This window comes from Ascaphus truei, chromosome 4 (genome assembly GCF_040206685.1).
Source record: "Ascaphus truei isolate aAscTru1 chromosome 4, aAscTru1.hap1, whole genome shotgun sequence".
Taxonomy (NCBI): Eukaryota; Metazoa; Chordata; class Amphibia; order Anura; family Ascaphidae; genus Ascaphus; species Ascaphus truei.
In genome coordinates this window covers 4,561,753-4,583,139 of record NC_134486.1, presented here as the reverse complement: position 1 = coordinate 4,583,139, position 21,387 = coordinate 4,561,753, and the positions used below count along the sequence as shown (strand labels likewise).

General features: G+C 46.0%; 1 protein-coding gene across 1 annotated transcript in view; it reads left to right on the top strand.

Annotated features, from left to right (window-relative positions):
- The window catches only part of LOC142491886 (extracellular calcium-sensing receptor-like), a 65,442-nt gene that overhangs the window by 4,923 nt on the left and 39,132 nt on the right, over positions 1-21,387 (top strand). The window contains exon 3 of the mRNA XM_075594705.1: positions 20,747-21,011. Within this exon, the coding sequence (XP_075450820.1) occupies positions 20,747-21,011 (265 nt within the window). The remainder of the gene's footprint in view (positions 1-20,746; positions 21,012-21,387) is intronic.

Below are 21,387 nucleotides of genomic sequence, written 5' to 3'. Positions count from 1 at the left end.
CCTTTGCGGTTTTTGACCGATCAGGTGATTAGGGGGTTAAGTGACACCAGAATGTATTTGTTATGTATTTGTTTGGCTACGGAGGACATAGGGAACTTACAGGCGGAGAGAATTCATATTGATGAGGTTAGTAGAACTGTTTTTATTTTATTATGCTAGTTAATGTGTTTAATAATGGACAAATAATCTATTATCCATATCTGGATAATAGTTATTTTGCCCATTACTGTACTGTATGTGTTAGGGGGCAGGGGGAGGGGGGTGTATTTAGTTAGAAATATTGTTTATTTTTTTGGAGGCACAACATTGGTACCACAGCCCGCGAGGACCCCGGGATGGCCGCGGGGACCCCCGCTTGATCAGCCGGGTACACCCACGGGACCCCTGGACACCTGCGGGACCCCCGGCCTCCCTCGGGGACCCCCGCTGGGTCAGCCGGGGACACCTGTCGGCCTGTTGTATGGGTGTTGCGCCTGCAAAAATGTAAACACATTTTATTTTTCTAAGTCCAGCTTTTTTTTCCACCTGCCTTTAGCTAGTGAGCTATATTCAGCGCAACTTTCAAGTACGATAAGTTTGCGTAGCTTAGTGAATCCCGCAGAAGGGCAGGATTCAGCGCAAATAGCTGATCGTACGAGCAAAGTTGGACTTTGACAAAGTTCTTTAAAAAAGTCAGTTTTACTTTAGAGCGCAAAGTCACTTTAGAGCGCAAAGTGCCTGTGAATCGCGCTCGGCGGAACATCACGTACATAGTGTGCAGCCAGTTCTGCTGTGGTTTCATCTTCTCCCAGGAGGATCGCTATTTTTTGGTTCTCCTCTATATTATAAAGTTCTGGATAACAGCAGTTAGTTTCTCTAGGTGGGCACTCCTCACTTCGGCCTTTAGTATTGATAATTTTTGTATGTCCCTGATCTGCAAGTCCTGTTTTAAAAGATTTACCCAGCGGCCTTTAGTTTTGATAATTTTGGTATGTTTGAATATCAAAAGGTGTTTTTTTTTTAAATTTTCTCTTAACTGTGTCTTGCTAATTGACCAACTGGAACAAGCTGATTTATTGGGGAGGGTCATGTGACTGTTTTAGCTGTAAAAAAAAAACAATACCCCCCCCCCCCTGCATTAGCAGGGACTGCATTGGCATGATATAGTGAGGCATTTTAAAGTGACCCTGTATATAGTTAGACTATAGTTTGACTAGAGGTGACTGGGGACTGCATCCTTCTGCAAACTCTTCTACACAAGGCAACAAACGGTGAGCTATTCTGACCACACTATGATCCCTGCTGTTTAGTCTGCGCACACGCACTTAGCTCAAAACAGCTACATGCAGCCTTACCTACCTTTGGCATAATGAACCTGCTTTTTAATTCCACTTTGTTCTTTCTCATGGCCTCATTGAAATGTTACTCTCTCTATCCACTACAAACGCCTCCCTCCTGGCCCACACCCAACATCACCATACACCCTGGATAACTCAAAAGCCTTGCACTATCAACTGAATGTTGGTGGAGAACCCTGAAAACCAGCACACCAACCACCGCACACTCAAATGGCAAACATCATAAAGTAACAACTTGCAAACAACTACTCAAATTTCTACTCATACTATTACTCTCTTTAGCAGGTGATATTGAATCTAATAGATATAACTTGTGAGATACCGCTCACCAAAATGATGCTTAATCATACATAAATGTACTGAATACAGCCGGTGCAAAGGGGATGGTAATAACAGACACAAACATATAAGGAGACAGAGAGTTCTCCTACAAGATCCCCAATAACTGCACAACAAGGCTGTTGAATGTAATATGGGTTCAAATACCCACTAACATGAAATAGTAAGCTAGCTGTATGGGGTACAAATAAGTAACCGCTCCCTGCACTGTGGGAGGGCAGTTACCAATAAAAAGCCTAATGGCCAAAAATAATAAATACTTTATTATTAAACCAGATAACGACGCATAATTAATGACGCAAACTCAATTTAGCATATAAACAATTAAAACACACAGTGTGGGTGGCACCAAAGAAAGGGAATTAAATTGGATAATCCACAATCAATTATTATAAATTCCCTTTACTAGGTGACTCGATCAAGGTGGAGAGACAGAATATAGGTCTATGTCAGGGTGGGTGTTAGGTTAACAACCAAATAACTTGACAACCTCTAAATAGAGCCTCCTCTCTCTGGGCGGGGTGCGGGTATAGGATAGAAATAATTAATAAAAGTGGTCTCCAAATCTCAATATGCGTAGTAGGCACCGTAGAGTAAGAACATCTGGGTACTACAAAGGAGCCACCTAATAGTGGTCTGTGAGCTATGGAAACATGCTGAGAATCAATTACACTCTGGAAATCCCACAGTTAGTGCCGCTATGGCTGCAGGACAAAATCGAGCACAGAGCAAAATCAAACCGCTCCCCGCTGCATCAGAGCGACCTCACCCGTTACTCCTCCTCCACGACGTCAACGCGATGACATCATCCTGACGTGCGTTTCGCGCACAAGGGGCTGGCGCTTTCTCAAGGTGGGAGGTAGCAAATAGAGTAGCGCTGCCCCCTTATATACCAACACGCTAGGCGATACTTAAAGGTACCCCTGTCACTCATCAAAATGATGATTGGCAGCTATGTATAACGCGAAATTAAAAGTAAGGTAAATGAAAATGAAATGGGGATTCCAAAACTGTGTCTAAAGCCACTGTGTAACCCTGAACATATACCAGGTCTCCTTCTAAGTTAGGCTAGTGATTAGAGTGTATAGTATATACATGGCTGATATTATAAATGAAGTCGGAGGTCTAAACAGTAACAATACCTGGGTAAGCCATATATGGCAAATAAATTACACTAATATTGATAAATGGTGACATGGGAATGAATCTGAATGAGGGCTTATACACCAACCTAGATAGGATAATAAGGTATTCCTCTATACACCTCTGTCTAGGGTATAGATATAAGGTAATCATTAGGTATATGGATGTGCATGTCAATAACGTAGGAATGACCTAACCTGAGCTGTCCGCCCCTTAGGTCAAAACGGACATCTAGTTTTAAACTATATACCTGGAGCCCCCTAAGGAGATATGGTGGAGTAACATATATCCAATGGATTGGAAATGTAGATCTAGATCATATAAAAGAGGTGTATATAACCCTCATTCAGACCCATAGGGCTGAGTGTTTGTAGTGGAGTATCAGTAGGATCTTATTCCAGTCTCCTTTTCGCTGACCCCAGGGTATGTGTTCAATACCAATAAAAATCAATTGGTCACTGTTCCCTTGATGTTCACTGATCACATGTCGTGCCAGTGGTGTATCTTTGGCATTTCTTATGGATCCAAGATGCTCGAGAATTCTTATTTTGAAATGTCTGAAGGTTTTGCCCACATATAATTTACCGCAGGAACAAACGATCAAATAAATGACCCCCTCAGTGGTGCAATTTATAAAATTTTTAATCTTAAATGTCAGTGTTTGTGTGGAGTCCATAAATTCTGTCTTTTTAGGCACATATCTGCAGGCCCTACACCGACCACAAGCGTAAGAGCCTTTAGGTTTCTGGTCCAACCACGTACTATGTGGCTTAACCTGAAAATGGCTTCTTACTAGAATGTCTTTCAGGTTGGGCCTTCTCCTGCCTGGCACCTCTGCTTCTTTGCATACTGATCACACCCCATTGCCCAGGCTCCAAAGAGTCTTGGTTCTGGCAAATGGTGTCCGGATAGCCCTGTGTTAGCCCAGGATGTGGGTACTCAAGCAGAACTGCAGTACCCTCCTGTTCTAACACCTTGGCATCCCTGAGGCTTTCATGTCCGGACTCCGCACAGACACAGAGGCACCAAGCTTGGTAGCCATCTGGGCCCTCGGAATCCATGACTTAGAAATCCCACAGTTTGATTCATATACAGGTTACCAATATATATATACAGTGTTCGACAAACCTATACATTTGCTCGCCCCGGGCGAGTGGATTTAACCCCCGGGCGAGTAAATATTGGCCCAAGCAGCACACGTTTGGTACTAGGTGGCGAGTAGATTTTTTTGTGTGGCGAGTAGATTTTTTGGTGATTTGTCAACCACTGTATATATATACACATTAAACTGTCACCATTCAATAAAATATATTGTGTCCTGTTTCTGTTTGCTTAAAGTTATGAGTTCCTATTCTGGTGTCAGGGATGCACACATTAGAAAAATAACTTTTCAAACTTTTAGACACTGTAAAACCTGCTCAGCTTTATAACCTAGCTGGGGCATCCCCTGAACCCCTACACTAGGTTCAGTGTACCTGGGCATGTATCTGAGTATCTCTGCTATACTGGGAAACTACTGCTAAACTAGGGACTTCGTAGATAGCTGTAGATATAGTTTAACCCCTTCATACCCATTTACCTTTTCTGGATGATGCTGCAGCAGGAATCCTGGCGGTGAGTCGCAAGAACGCTTTCAGAGTCAGAGTTTGGTAGAGTAATGTGCTTGGCTGTATCCAAGAATCTCACTCAATCCCTGGATACAACTTTTGGTGTATCCCATATCTTTGGAACCCCGATACATAGACACATTCTGTAAAGACTTTCTCCGACAAACCCACCCTGAAACCCACAGCCTACTATTCTCTCGATCCCAGCACCCCAGTAAAGGCAAAAGTCACATAAATCTTTATTGTCGCAAAATTAGTATACAGTTGCAGTAATACATTTTCAACACCTGGGTCCCAGAGATGACACTCTAAGGCGGCGCTTATAGCTACGGCTACAGCTACGGCTACGGATGACATCCCCTGTCTCTGTAGCCCAAGCAAAGTTGTAATTTGAGTTTGGGAGACGTCTCTTGCTACAAGGAGAGTGAAGGAAAGCAGGGGGGTGGAGACTAGAGCAAGGGGGAAGGCTGAAATGGAGAGGAGTTGTAATTTCTGTTAGTTTTAGTAAATTTACTTTACTTTTACGTTAAATGACGGGAGAATTTACTATTATTATTTTTTAACTTGTATTTTTTTTATTTTTGTGAAAATACAGCATGTATACATTTTATTTCCAGTACTGTGACATGCATTATTCATATCTCTTATGTATTACAGCTGAACACAAACATTGTCATCAAAACAGAGTTATAAGTAACGACATAATCTTAAATAATAAATAATCATAAAGTAAAATTAGGTGGGAGGGGGAGGGGAAGAGGGTGGGGGGGGGAGAGGAAGGATGGGGTGCCGCGACTCTGCTCAACGTATCCGAGACCGGTGTCTGGTTTAATTTGTTGCTGCTGAGTGAGCTACTCCATTACCGGAGAACGCATCTAGCTACTATTAAAGCAAAACGGTGGAACTCTCCACCCCAGGGATGTCTGTCTGGGCCAGCCAAGGCGTCCAGACTTTTAGGAAATTTTCGCCAGTGTCATTGACTAAACTTGTCAATTTTTCCATCTGGCATACGTACCAAATTCTGTTTCGAATTTTGGGGATAACAGGAATTTCACTTTGTTTCCATAATGCTGCAATCTCGCACCGCACGGCTGTAGCAAAATGAGCTATTAGTTTAAGAGTTGCTTTTGAGAAGCCCTGTCGTGCTCTTCACAGAAGGAAGAGCCCGGGATCAAATGGGATATCGAGGCCTAAAAGCCTCTGAAGCCAATTAATGATTTTTTTCCATAATGGAGTCAGCCGGGGGCAGGACCACACATATGTAACAGATCAGCGGTTTCTCCACACTGTCTCGGACAGAGTGGAGAACTACCGTTTACAAATTTGGATAGTCTAAGCGGGGTGAGGTACCACCTCATTAGGACCTTATATGCGTTCTCCTTTAATGTTGTGCAAATCGAGCTCTTAGCAGCTGCTGTTGCTATTTGGGTCCACTCATCTAAATCTAGGGTCTCCCCTAAGTCTGTTTCCCATTTTAGCATGTAACCTAGTTTGTGGGTGACTTTAATTCCAGAACCGATCACTTCTCTATACATCTGCGATGTGAGTCCCTTCGTATTAGTCTCATTCAGACAGAACTTTTCGAATGTTGTCAAAGGTGGGTATGGGGTTGAATTATTGTAGAAGGCTCTGATCTGGAGGTATCTATAAAATTCTGAATGTGGGATATTTTTCTCTTCTCTAATTTGTGCAAATGATATGAGTTTGTTGTCTACCACCAGATCTTGTAGTCTCAGAATATTATGCTGTTTCCAAATTTGAAAGTTAGCGCTAGGCATACCCGGAGCAAAGTGTGGGTTACCATAGGGGTGTCATCAGGGTTTGTTTGGACGTAAGTCCGCATCTAAATTTGGTAACATCCCAGATTGCTAATGAATTGGTCATTGAGGATAGCGGCTGCTGTATAGCGGATTTTCTTGCTATTTTTGGGGTCCATAATAGGTTGCTTAGTTCCAATGGGGAACAAGCTTTGCTTTCCAATGTGACCCATCACTTCAAATCAGGGTTTGTTTGCCATTGGGAGAGTTGACATAATTGGGCCGCTTGATAGTATGAAATTAAGCAAGGTACTGCTAAGCCCCCTTCTGTTGGGTGTTTCATTAGGGTCTGATTAGATATTCTAGGTTTTTTGCCCCCCCATATAAATGTAAAAATGGCGGATTGTAGATCTCTAATTTCCTTCAAATTTAACGGCACTGGGAGGGTTTGGAATAAGTATAAGATGCGTGGGAGAATATTCATTTTTATGCTATATATTTTTCCTATCCAAGAGATATTGAATTTCGCCCACCTTCTTATATCCTCCTTCAGTGTTTTAATTAATTTGGGATAATTTGCTTTATAAATTGATTTATATTCACTTGTAACAAATACCCCTAAGTATTTGATCGCCTTAGGTTGCCAGCGAAAGTTGAAGTTTAAAGAGATCAGTTTTTCTTCTGGTTTTGGAATGGTGACGTTCAGGGCCTCTGACTTTGACTGGTTTATTTTAAATCCTGAAATTTTGTTGAACTTATCTAATAGGCTGAAGAGGTTAGGGAGGGAGGTGAGTGGTTTTGACAAGACCATTAGCACATCATCAGCATAGAGGGCCATTTTGTGGGATTGGTTATCTACTTTGAGACCGGAAATATCCGGATTCTCTCTCACATGTGCCGCTAAAGGCTCCATGCACATGGCAAAGAGTAAGGGCGAGAGGGGGCAACCCTGTCTCGTGCCACTCTTGATCTTAAATATGTCCGAGGGGTAGCCTTGGTGCATCACTTTGGCTGTCGGACCAGTGTACAGCGCCATAATAGCTGATATTAATTTGTTCTCGAAACCAAATGCTCCAAGTGTAGCTTTTAGGTATGCCCAGTCGATCCTATCAAAGGCCTTTTCTGCATCTAGACTTAACACCATAATTTTTACTTTTTGTGATTTGGCTATTTCTAGCAGATCAATGGTTCGTCGGATGTTGTCTCCCGCTTGTCTATCCTTAATGAAGCCGACTTGATCTGGGTGTATTAGTCTAGGTAGGATCAGACTTAATCTATTGGCAATCAATTTAGCATAGATTTTGATATCCGTGTTGATAAGCGAGATAGGTCTGTAGCTTTTACAATCTAATGGGTCTTTGCCAGATTTATGAATTACTGAGATTGACGCTTGGAGCATGTTTTCGGGGAAGGGTTGACCTGCTAAGACCGCGTTAAACATTTTGAGCAGGTATGGGGCCAAAATTTTGCTGAATTTCTTATAATAGAGGCCCGAGAAGCCATCTGGCCCCGGGGCCTTCGAGGTCTTAAGGTTGTCTATAACTAGATCTAGCTCTTCCATGGTAAAATCAAGACTCAGTCGCCCTCTCTCCTCTTCCGTCAGCTTTGGCAGCTTTGAGCTCGAGAGAAATGACTCACGAGATGGTTCGGTATTCTGGTTATGTACTATTTTATCCCCATTATATAATTTCTCATAGAATGACTTGAATTCATCTACAATTACAGATGGATTGCCAGAGATAGAGCCTGAGGATCTTTTAATGGCTTGTATACTATAATTAGGGGGTCTGTGTCTCAGTTTGTTGGCGAGCATAGTATCTGGCTTATTTGCTTTATCGAAAAATTTCCTCTTTGACCAATTCAGGGAAATATCAGCCTGGGATGTTAATAGAAGATTTAGTTCTATTTTGGCATCTCTTATTGGTTTGAGTAGGTTGGGGTTATTGGATTGTTTATGCTTGTCCTCTAGGGTTTTCAATTTAGATTGTAGTGAATTTAATTTGTATTCACGTTCTCTTTTCTTTCTAGACGCTATACTAATTAGTATGCCCCTGAGCGTGGCTTTATGAGCCTCCCATAGGGATAGATAAGAGTCTACTGAACCGTGGTTCAATTGGAAAAATTGATCTATTTCGTTGGCTACTAATTGGGCGGTGAAAGGGTTTTTTAATAGGGCTTCATTACGTTTCCAGTTTGCTCTAGGTCTGTCCAGAATTAGCTGGGTGCACCGTAGCTCTATAGGCGCATGATCTGACCATGAAATATCATGGATCCCTGTATGGGAGATCTGCGGAACCAGTCTGCTAGAGATAAAGAAGTAATCGATTCTGCTATAAATTGAATGCGGATGGGAGAAGAAGGTATAATCCCTGTCATGGGGGTGTTGTTCCCGCCATATGTCTAACAGTTGTTTTTTTGCTAAACCCCTACGTAGGGCCTTTGGGATAGCCTTTGGGTAACGCTGAGTTTGGTGTGATCTATCGAGATTGGGATTTAGAGCTAGGTTAAAGTCTCCTGCTACTATTATGGGACCGTTGGCAATTGTATGCAGTTTGTTGAAAAAGGTCGTAAAGATTTGTGGATCTTGGTTATTGGGGGCATACAGTGTTGCCAATGTAAGTGGTTGATTATTTAGAGTGCCTACTAGGATTAGGTATCTGCCTTCCTTATCTTTGAGGGTTTTCTCTAGATGGAAAGGGCATTTATTGTGAAAGATGATGGCTACTCCTTGTTTTTTTGTAGTAGAAGAGGAGGTATAAAATTGTCGGAAGTGTTTGTCCAGGTATTTTGGTGTGTTCTTAGAGCTAAAGTGTGTTTCTTGGATTAGGATAATATCCGCCTGCCTTCTTTGATAGTCAGTGCAGGCTACCTTTCTTTTGTTTGGGCTATTGAGGCCTTTTACATTGTGAGATAATATAGTCAACCCCATGGCAAGATGTTTTGGAGGGCTAGTGTAAGTGGGATCTGTGTGTTATACAGAGTGGTGGAGTGTTGTACCTGCACATCCAGTGTCTTTGGAGTGAGTGCGTTGCTGAGACGGTCAATTATTTTGGTCAGATGTCGCGGCAATCCGGTGGGGAGGGGAGGGAGAGGGAAGGAAACAAAAAACATTAACAACATAAACAACAGTGGAGAGCCAATGAGGGTCAAAGACCCTTGTGGGTCTCTTGCCTTTGGGAGGGCAAATTGCCAGCAATTATCTGCACAGCCTGTGCAGTTGCCCCTGGTGTTTTGGGCATACTCCTCCCAGAGGACTTTGTGGCGTGTCCTAGAATAAGATAGGACATGCCATGTCGGCTTCATGACGATAGTCAGGGAAGGGAGAAGACTCCCCCTCGACTTTTGTAGATAATATAATTAGTGTGAACTTTGTATAACATTTTTTTTTTGTAACAGTGATATGTGTAATCACGGACCTTTTGAGCTGTTGATTTTGGGGACAAGGTAAACCAGAGAACAGCCGGGCGGACGCGACGGTGGATGTCTGGATTAAAGGGACAGCCACTTGTCAGGAGAGCAGCTCCTCACAGGGGGGGGATTTATACTAGGGAGGTCCCAAATGTGGGATCAGTGTTATTGCAATGCTAAAAAAGGCATTGATAATGGAGAGATCAATAGTTAGCACTTTTAGCTCACAGCCCCTCCCTTACCTGTCTCCCTCAGATATCACACATTATGTATAAAATACAGGAGGTAGGGGGCGGGAGCGACCTTTACTTTTACGTTAAATGATGGGAGAATTTACTATTTTAACATTGTTCATATAGTGTGTTTCACTTCACAGACAGACACACACACACACACAATCAGGGCCGCCAACAGAAATCATGGGGCCCAGGACAAATGAAAGGAGCAGGTCCGTCCCCAGCATGCAGGCCGCAGTAACTGCGTGTCGTTATCCTCCGTGAAAATAGTCTCTATCCAGAGGGGGTCTGATCCCAGACCCAGTGATCAGCCTGCGCAGCAGATGAGCTGTTCCTTGATCTAATCAAATAGCTAAAGGGGCAGATTACTTACTTATGGCCTGTCCCTGAAGTGACCACAAGCTGGGTCAAGGATAGTAATTATCTGGGGCCTATGTGGGTGACTAGCCTAGTGCAGGGGCTACTGCTCCCTACACCTACACCCTCACTTACCCAGCTCCCAGCTCCAACTAACTCTCTCCAGCGCGTGAAAAGTATCCATTTCCTGCTGCAGGGAATCCTCGAACCCCATTGGCTGCTCTGGGGCACCTGGTGAACATCTCCCTATGCCTCTTGGGAGTTGTAGTTCCCGCGGAGTCTATAGCTATTGCCACCGCGTGCGCGATTGAAACTGCGCATGCGCGACTTTAACAATGGACGCCAAACTCCCGATGTCCCTGCACTAGCGTGACTCACTGCGCATGCGCGCACTGAGTGCTCGCAGTCTGGAGCTCCGGCGAGGCCCTCGCCTCCCACCCCCACCCCCGCAGTATCTCCTGCACCTCGCAACAGCAACGGAGGTAAGGAGAGGGTCAATGGGATCCTAAGGGGTACCGGGGCTACACATATAAAAATACACCCTCACCCACCAATACATATAAAAATACACCCCCACCACCCAATACATATACAAATATATCCCAAACCCCAATAAATATATAAAATGCACCCCCAATAAATATAAAAATCAGACTTACCTTGGGGATGATCTCAGATCAGGCCAGTGGCTGCAGGGGGGGGCGGTGTGCAGGTGGCTGCAGGGGGGGGCAGTGTGCAGGAGGCTGTGGGGGGGCTGTGTGCCAGTAGCTGCGGGGTGGGGGGTGGTGTGCCGGTGGCTGCAAGGGTGAGCGGTGTGCTGGTGGCTGCAGGGGGGGGGGGCGGTGTGCCGGTGGTTGCAGGAGGGGGGGCGATGTGCCGCTGGCTGCAGGGGGGCGGTGTGTCGGTGGCTGCAGGGGGGTCGATGACTGGTTGGGGCCTGGCGGCTGGCGGTGCTGCGGGGGTGGAGGGGCAGTCCCCTCCTGTTGGTGGCCCTTCACACAAATCACACACACACAATCACATGCACACACAATCACACAAACAATCACACAAACACAAAATCACACACAATCACACACACACACACAATCACACACACAATCATACAAACAAACAGTCACACAAACACACAATCACACACACAAACACACACACATACACACAATCCCACACACAATCACACAATGACACACACAATCACACACAATCACACACACACAATCCCACACACACACACAATCACACAAACACTCACACACAATCCCACACAGGGCCGCCAACAGCACTATCTGCTGTTTTAGCGTCCCTGCACCCGGTGCCGTGTCTCTCAGCAGCGCCGGAAGTCAGCTGGGCTAAGCTTCCGGTGCGAGAGGGAGGTCCTGCGCGTGCACGAGCAGGCATTGTGGGACTGCCAGGTTCCTGCAGCGGGGCAGCGCTGGCAGCAACTGCTGTGACCTGCAGCCGGGTCCCCACCACACACCGGCCCCCCGCAGTTCCGCCACCCACTGCCCCCCCGCAGTCCCGCCAGCCGCCGACCCCCCACATTTCCACCAGCCGCCGGCCCCCACATTCCCGACAGATGCTGGGCCACCACCACCCACCGCCCCCCGCAATCCCGCAGCCACCGGGCCCCTGCAACTGCAAATATTTGTAGATGTATTGGGGGGAGTGGGGTATATTTGTAGATGTATTTGGGGGAGTGGGGTATATTTGTAGATGTATTGGGGTGATTGGGGTATTAGATGTATTGGGGTGATTGGGGTATATTATTAGATGTATTGGGGGTGGGGTGTATTTTTATATGTATTGGGGCGGTGGGGTGTATTTTTATATGTATTGGGGGGTTGGGGGTGTATTTTTATTTGTATTGGGGGATTTAAGTAAAAGTTACGCGCAAAAAAAATATTTCCGTGGTAGGTGCGCTATGGGTTGGGGGGGGGGGCAGCTCCTTTCTTTTGTTCTGGGCCCCATGACTTCTGTTGAGGGCCCTGATCCCACACACACACTGTCTGAGAGAGGGGGTTTGGCCCGGTATTAAAGGGGTTACACCCCATTTGGCCACTCCCTGCTCTCACCTGGGAGGCGAGTGGTTAACTGGAATGATTTCCAGTACTGTAGTTATGCCCCTGCTTCAGCACCAACTGTGTATCCCCCTGTGAATATGTATTGTTCCCATTCCAGTGTCTGCACCAACACCTACACTGGGATCTATGCGGGGGGGGGAGGGGAAGGATTAACGTTAATTTTGTGTTTATGGCCCTTTGTCCCTTTTCCCGCCTTTGCAGGCTCCATTTTGCAGTCTCTCCATAGGTCGCCATTACAGCCCATGTAACCCCTATGGAGATTCCGACGATTTGGGCCCATTCTCAGAGAAGACCTGCAGGTGGCGCCCGAGAGGAGGAGCGGCGGTTCCATATTGTACGTCAATGGAGCCATTAATTTCAATGGGAATTCCTCAACGCCGACCTCCAGGAACGAGTTGGCAGCCATCCAAACCGCAGACCGCAGAAGCGGATACAATATCTAAAAAAGAGCTTTTGATCACACTAGTTCAAGTTCAAATACAATTGGCGTGGGAAACTTAGGTTCTAGGGCACAAAGGAATAAAATTCTTTTTGCCCCTAGATCCTAGGAACCCCCACACTCGACCACCACCGGGTCCGAGAATGAAGGACCCCCGTAAAGGGTCGCACTTGCCGCGAGGGTCACACCATTTACTCTAATGGTAGCGGAGGTCCCATTGAATCCTATGGTGGCGCCGGCCCATGCATTTCCTATGGAGGCACCGGCCATATTGAATCTAATGGTGGAAAGACGCGTGGCTTTGAAACGGCTAAGTACGAAAGTGTGTAAAGGTAAAACCCATATCCTCGTTTCTGTGAGTACCAGAGGGCTGGGATTTTGGTAGCATGTAGTCACTGCTCCGGCATGACTGCGTGGCAATTTCCAGCCCTCTCTGATCAACCAGTCGGAGTATGGGTAAATGTGAAAAATAAGGTTTCCCCATTGACTTCAATGGCAGAGTTGCTCCATTGAAAGCCTATAGGGGCGGAGCCCATTGATTTCAATGGGAGAGTGAAACGCTGTGATTTCTTTTAGCTTATAGCGGAGAATCCTGCATTAAAGTTAATAGGGGCTTTTAACTTATTTTTGGTATCTCCGGTTCTGGGAGGTGTGGAAGGCTGATATTTGGCCACTATTGCAAGGGTCCTCCGGCATGAGGACCTGGCAAATTTCAGCCCACTCAGACCCACAGAACTGATTATTTTAATATGTGTAGATATTAAAGAATATACTGTTTTTCAAGGCTGGTATAAAAGGCCGGGAAAGTTACTGGCTCTTCTTTATGTTAATGTTCAGGAGAGCGACCCTTTGTCTACAACAGCCCCCATGATCAAAGACTTGACCACTCTGATTGTGTACAATAGGTCGGAGAAACGCAGAGCCTGAGTGGTCTGTAAGTGCCATAATTCACACTTACAGACAAAAGGGTTTCCTGACTAGATACAAGTCTGGTAGACTTTCAGGCACCCAAGGTTAGGGTATGGGACTGTGTAACAGGGGAGTAATCCCTGTTCAAGTAATGTGCCTTTAATCTAGCAGTGTGGTGGTTAACTGCTGGTAGTCAATTAATAAACACCACCTGCCTGATTTAGATTGCTTACAAAAGCCTGTCTGTTGAGACAGGAAGTGTGTCTCCTTAGCTCATCCCTGAGCTGAACTTGGGAGAGAGAGCAGAGATTGTCTTTGACTCTCACAACAGTCTTGAGCCCTGCCAGAAGAAACAGCAGAGCTGCTTACAAGACACAGGGAAAACTTCTAAACCTGAATGCTGACACACCCTGAGGGAAGGGAGCTGAACCAGAGAAGATTTTCCCTCCAAGGAACAGATAAGACTTTCATTCTTAAGAGACTTCTTATATCTGCTTATTTCATGCTATATGTTTTGGGGCTGGGAGACATGCTTAACTAAGGGAGTTGTGGATTGCACGGAATTTCACTAGAAATACTCCCAAGTGAATAGAAGCTTTGTTTCCCCCTTGTTTGGATGGTTTCCTAATGTTAAGGAAAAGGCACAATAAAGCCTTGTTATAATTTCACCTTATAAAGTCTCCAATTGTGTACCTCTGTGAACGTCCGTCTACAGGCTGAAACTCCATATAAACGAGTGTAAGCCCTATACCCAGTGTCTTTTGTGATGTCTTCATTTGTATCCTGTATTGCTGAATGAATTGCCAATTCTGTACCTGATTGCTTCATTGTCCAACCCCTAAGTAAGTGCTATTTCTTGTCTGTTATTTGTATCATCTTGTGTGTTCTCCTTCTTAAAGGAATAAACTATATTTATTATATCTAAGTCGTGTACAATTCAACCCAGATATTTAGAGTACTGTATATTATATCATATTACAAGTTACCGACACACACACACACACAATCACACAATAACACAATCACACACACACAAAATCCCACACAATCCCACACAATTCCACACACACAATCCATAACACACACACAATCACACACACACACAATCACACACAATCACAGTCACACACTCACACACACACACACACACACACAATAACACACACAGTCACACACACACAATCACACAGACACACACAATCACACAAACACACAATCACACAAACACACACAATCACACACACACAATCACACACACACACACACACACACACATAATCACACAAACACACACAATCCCCCACAGGGCCACCAACAGGAGTATCTGCTGGTTTTAGGGTCCTTGCACCCGGTGTCGGGTCTCTGGCAGCACCGGAAGTCACCTGGGCTAAGCTTCCGGCGCGAGAGGGAGGCACAGCACGCGCACGAGCAGGCATTGTGGGACTGACAAGTGCCTGCAGCGGGGCAGCGCCGGCAGCAACTGCTGTGACCTGCCGCCATGCACCCGCCACCCACCGGCCCCCCGCAGTCCTGCCACACACCGGCCCCCCACAGTTCCGCCAGTGCCTAAATGGATATCTATACTTCAAAGCGGCCCTCCCATACACATCCACGCGTCTTCAATCAGCACTTGGCTCTGCGCTCACAACGCCATCTTGTATCTGAAAACTACATATATACAGTTTGTATATATCCCTAATACTCCAGCCAGGGAATGGGCTGCAAAATGGGGACAATAAAGGTGATGCAGGAGAAAACACATCAGGATAATGCACATACATTTAACCCCTTCACTCCAAATGTGATTTAGGGTTAATCAGCCAGGTATAATGCCTTTATTAATGGCCTGATTAACCCTCTCATCTCCACAGCTATGCCTCGTGGTCCCCAAGAGTGTGACAGGTGTTGCATCCACAACGGTGGTGGAGGACTGTGTGACAGCATGGGCACAGTCAGTGAAATAGGTCTTAACCGCCGCTGGAGCACCCATAAGCCAGGTAGTCCCAAGAGCTGACACTCTAGTATCAGAGTCAGCTGAGCACAAAAGTGGCCAAGGGAGCAATCAGCTGAGCTGGTGTCGGAGAGTGAAACCCCAGGAAAGCCACTGTGCTGGCTGAGGATGTGCCACCCAGGTGCCATACCTCGTGGCCCCAAGATGGCAACTGGCTGTGTGTCCACAGGGCCACAGGTAACAGAGCAGGTCCAAACCCCCACTGGAGTGCCAGTGACTCAGGCACTCCCAAGGGCTGACACTCTACCATCGGATTGTCAGCTGATCTCCAGAGTGGCAGTGGGAGAAATCAGCCATGATTATCCTGGAGAGTGAACCCGAATGAAAGCCACCATGCTGGCTCAGGACGGCCCCACCCGGGTGCCCTGCCTTGCGTCCACCCGAGGGTGGAGGGCTGCATGTCCCACAAGACAGCCAGAAAAGCAGGTCCTAACCCCCACAGGAGTGCCGGTGAATCAGGCAATCCCAAGAGTTAAAACTCTAATACCCGAGTGTCAGCTGAATGCCAATGTGGCTGAGGGAGAGATCAGCCAAGCTGACTCTGGGGATAGTGCTTTCCTGCAAGCCAACATGATGGTGGAGAATGGTTCCACGCGGTGCCATGCCTCATGGTTGCCAAATTAGTGACCAACTGGGTGGCCATAGGAAAAGGAGCGGGTCCCAAACCCTGCCGGAGTGCCAGTGAACCAGGCACTCCCAAGAGCTGACACTCTAATACCTGAGTGCCAGCTGAACACCAATGTGGCTGAGGGAGATATCAGCTAAGATGATGCTGGGGATTGTGCCTTCCTGCAAGCCAACATGATAGCTGAGTATGGTGCCATGCGGGTGCCATGCCTCATGGCCACCAAAATGGTGACCAGCTGTGTGCCAGCATGGCCACAGGCAGTGAAGTGGGTAGTGACCCCTGCTGTAATTATGTGTGCCCCCTGAGCAAGTAACCCCAGTCTCGGGCAAGATACACCAGCTACAGAGAGGATGACCGGTGAGATGCTGTCCCCTGAACTCAAGCAGCCAGAAGCCGTGGAGCAGCAGCTACAGGAAAAGATACAGTCAGCGATTCCTGCAGCCCCTGCCAGCGACACAGCTATGGAGCTTCCAGACGGGCAGCAGTCAACCGCCATCAGGAGGACAAACCGATCTACAAAGATTTGTTTTTTCGTCCAGGTGTACCAGGCAATCGGCAGACGATCGGCCTGGTGGTCCCATGCAACAATATACTCCCGGGGCAGCCTGATAGAGTCTGGCCCAGGCACCGGTTCCCATGTACAGGGAGACCGGTGATGGTACATAAACAGGACCAAAGTCACAGAGAGCCACAGTTGGGCAGTTGCCCAGGCAGAGGTGAAGTCGGCACCAATTTCTACCAAGGTGGTTTATGCTCCCCAGCTTTTGGAGACCACCCCACAGATCATCGCTTCTCTGCTTTTGTAGCCCATGCGCATGTAGGACCTCGAAGGGACCAAGCCGGTAAGTCAGACCATGCCCGACCAGTGTCCCCATGTGTATAATTTTCCCCACTGTGACCTTTTTCCTGACTGTGTGACAGACAGGGAACTACCGGAGCTCAGTGAGTAGTAACGGGTGCAGGCAGATGCTGATTTTGCTGCCGACCATAGTAGGCATTTTGCCTGGGTACCAGCCCCTGGAGCTCCTGCTAGCTCAGGGACAGAGTGAAAAGGAATGTGATGCTGCAATAATTAGAGAGAGTTCCATCTATAGCGTATAATAAGCATAATAATCCAGATGACAATGGAGTGTCCAGGAGAGATGAATAAATATACAATTGGAAGGGATATGTGTCTAGTGGAGTCCACTTGACAACCACAGATTAAACACCGCAATAAACACCCAACCAAGTATAAACACTTCAGGAAATAAAGTGGCACAGGTATCCATATACATATATGACAGGGCACTGCGGCCCTTTACCTGTGTGCTTCTGTGGACATTCCAGACATCAGGGGCGTGCAGTCCATCCAAAGGTAGATCCAATCGAGAGGTTGTAGATGATGAGCAGCACAGCCAAAAGAATCCAACTTCCAACATGGCATCTCCAACTATCAGGGGAACTTGCCTGCATGCAGTGTGATTGTGACAAATCTATTACAGACTGCTTTTCCTGGTAATGTACAGGTTAATAAAAGCTTCAATCAGACTTAGAACTTTTGCAACTCATATTGACAGATTTATTATAAATCATTCTTCCTGGCAATGCACAGGTTATTAAGAATCTATATTAGTGTAGGGACCCTTGAAACGTGGTCTGCCGTGAAGTTTGGCTCAAGGGCTTACAACAATTTGGCCAAAATGTTAAACTAAAAGACCATTTTATTTATTAGAAATTTATACATGTATATTTAGGCACTGTACCGTATATAAGTTTTTCTGGATGTGCACTGAGCTTTGTCTGTGTTTTATGTTATGTCTCTGGTTTTAAATATAAATTGCCATGCTCAGTAGCACTCCTCTGTGAAACTTATATGCTTATATATATGTTGTGGGTATTTTGGGGGTTCAATTTGAGCTTGTAGGTGTTCTGTATGTTTTATTGCAGGCTAGACAAACAGTAGCAGGACTACACGAACGAACCTACGCATTTCGTGCACACAGCACGGTGTAGTCCTGCTACTGTTTGTCTAGCCTGCAATAAAACAGACCTTATTGCTATTTTTGAGTGCTCGCTTTTTTCCTTCTTTCCGGTCAAGTTGGAAGTTGGATTCTTTTGGCTGTGCTGCTCATCATCTACAACCTCTCAATTAGTTCAGAGACAGCAAGGGGCCAGTTTGTGGTTCCTTGGAGGTTTAGGGAAGGCTCTTTGGAGCAAGGGGAAACAGCTTCCCTAGCCCGCAGCTCCCCTCTGGGAGTGGAAGCGAGAGGCGTTAAGGAGACAAATGGTCCCTGCTATGGGTGAGCCAATCAGGACCCAGTGTACTGATTGCACGGTAGACCCCGGGGGTCAGCAGCCCTACCATCAGACTGAGTACAGTGTCTTGATGGAGAGGGAATGGGTAGAGAGGGAGGTCAGGGACATGCAAGGGTATTATAGGGATTTAGTGACCCACTACAGTGTTCTAACGGATTCCCTGAATAAGGTGACTGACCATAGGGCATTGGTGCTGGCAGCCTGGTTCCCAGAATGTGGACCAGCATTTCAAGGTCTGCAGTGGAACCTTGCCCTGTTGAACTTGGACAATGGAGGGGGCAATGGGTCCAACCATGCTGGAGGACTTTACCATCCAGAGAGACTCGATTTCTTCTCTGCAACCTCAATTTTTTTCAGGCTCATCAAGACACCTGATATGGTGACTGTCCTGGAGCCTTCATAATTGAGGGGGGAGGTGTGATGGTAGGGCGTGACATATGGAAAAATGACAAGAAAATAATCATAGTGTGTACTGTAAACACAACAACATAAAAACATAAAACAATACTAACAACATAGAACATGTAACACAGAAGCTGATGAAATAAAACTAATTTATTAAGACAAGGATGCCTGTTGCAGCGGGTCATCAGGGGTTAAAACCAGAAACCTACTTAGAACAGGACCGGAAATACAAGCGTGAGAACACCAGGCAATAACGAATTCCTCTGGACGAAGAAAAATCCTCTGCAGACACCTGCACAAGTGGGGGGTGATCGTACACTCCTCCCGTTGGTCGCAAGGAACCCAGCGAAAAGACCAGCAGATGCAGCACCACACAGGGACCGCTCCTACACGCGTGCTATGAGAAGATCCACCGCGTGACACACTTCCGGTTACTTCCAAGGCGCCGTGACCTCTGGCCCTGAGAATGATAGTAGTGCACAACCTGCACGAAATGCGTAGAAGGGTTGCAACCCTTTATTTTATGGCTTCCCATTAAAGAGAATACTTTTGCCAGACCTGCTTCTCCTTCATTTTTCCTGCTGTGCGCTGCACACACTCTGCATTGGATTCTCCTGACCTGGATACAGCTGCATGCTTTGGGGAGAGCTGCTGGGGATTTGTGAGTACTCAAACCTGGGGCCAACCCAATGAGGAGGGGGAAAGTGTCTCTGCATACTAACCCCCACCTTCAGGGTGTTCTAGAGCCCCTTCTATAAGTTTAGTACATTGATTTTTATTCATCATTTATTACCCAGTTTTGCTCTTTTCCTCTCAATAAATGGACATATTTTAATATAGGTTCAAGTATTTTGAGCACCATCCTCCAATCACATGTAAGCCCAGGAATATGGTTAAGATGCTAGCTAGTTTGCATAAAGTCCATAGATGGAGGAGGAGACGGGATGTCGAGAGGTGTTAGGGTGCTAAGTGATGGTAGGTTCAGGGATGCCAGGGTGTTAGAACAGGAGGGCACTGCAGTTATAATGGAGTACCCACGTCCTGGATTAACACAAGGCTACCCGACGGCCATTTGCCCTAAATCCAGACTCGGTGGAGTCTGAGCAGCGGGTGGACTCAATATGCAAAGAGGCAGAGGGGCCAGGTTAGCCCCCGCCCCATGATAAATGAGAAAAGGTGCCCGTTTGGCTTTTACAATACCGGCAAATCGGTGATTGGCTGGCAGGAGAATTCCTGCGCTCTGATAGGCTGTTGAGGTTAGTGAATGAGAGCCAGAAAGCTTAAGAGAGCTTGCAGCCAATGAGGAGCGCAGATTCCAAGAACCAAACCAACAGCGGCAAATTCAAAGATGCTCAGAACTGAATAGACGCGAGCCGGCTTCAAGGATTTCAAAAGAAGAAAGGTTTCTAAGTCCAGGTTTTGAGAACGTAGCAGTCGCGTCTGGCATCGCATGCAGAAAATAGTTCCAGGACTTTTTTGAGTACCTACCGGTCATTGGAAAGTGCTCTAAAAAGGTGATCTTAAGGAATTTCATTCTGGAAATGGTTTTATTCGTTAGCCCCATTCCCAGTAAGTGTGTTAATCTTGAATTTTGTAACTTTATGTGTCTGTCTTTTACGAGAAATAAATTACCATTTATTTTACCATCTTGTTTTGCTCAATCAAATGATCCCGGTTATAAAAAGGTGTTGTAGAACCTGGTCTCCTGTGACAATCATATATTATATAGTATATTATATTATTATTATTGCCTATACCCTATTGTAAACGCTGTATTATTTCTTACAGGTTTAACATAATTTATTACCGGGAAGTTTTGGGTATGATGTTTGCAATAAATGAAATAAATAATTCTTCAGATCTGTTACACAATATAACTCTGGGATTCAGTATTTATGACTCCTGTATGTCTCAGCTCCGGGCCATTGGGGGGACTTTGTCCCTGCTGTCAAAGAAGGTAAACCATTCCATTATGGTTGGGATCATCGGAGATTCAATGTCAGAATTATCGATACCCATCGCCAGGATTCTGGGCGTCCTCCACTACCCACAGGTACGGAGCACAGGGACACAGATTTATAAATAGAGTGAGAGAGTGAGAAAGTGAGAGAGTGAGAGTGTGAGAGAGTGAGAGAGAGAATGAGAGACAGAGAGAGAGTGAGAGAGAGAGAGAGAGAGAGAGAGAGAGAGAGAGAGACAGAGAGAGTGAGAGACAGAGAGTGAGAGAATCCGAAGGTGTCTTTCAGAGAGTTTTTGAAGTGAAACTTCTTTAGCGGTGTGAATGCATTTGATTGAGATGCAAGTCAGTGGTGACGGAAGTGACATCACTCGGGGCAGAAGAGGCAATAAGTGTTGCCAGCCTCCAGCATAAGTAGTCACCGCTGACACCAGCTGACACACACACACACACAAACACAGACTGACAAATA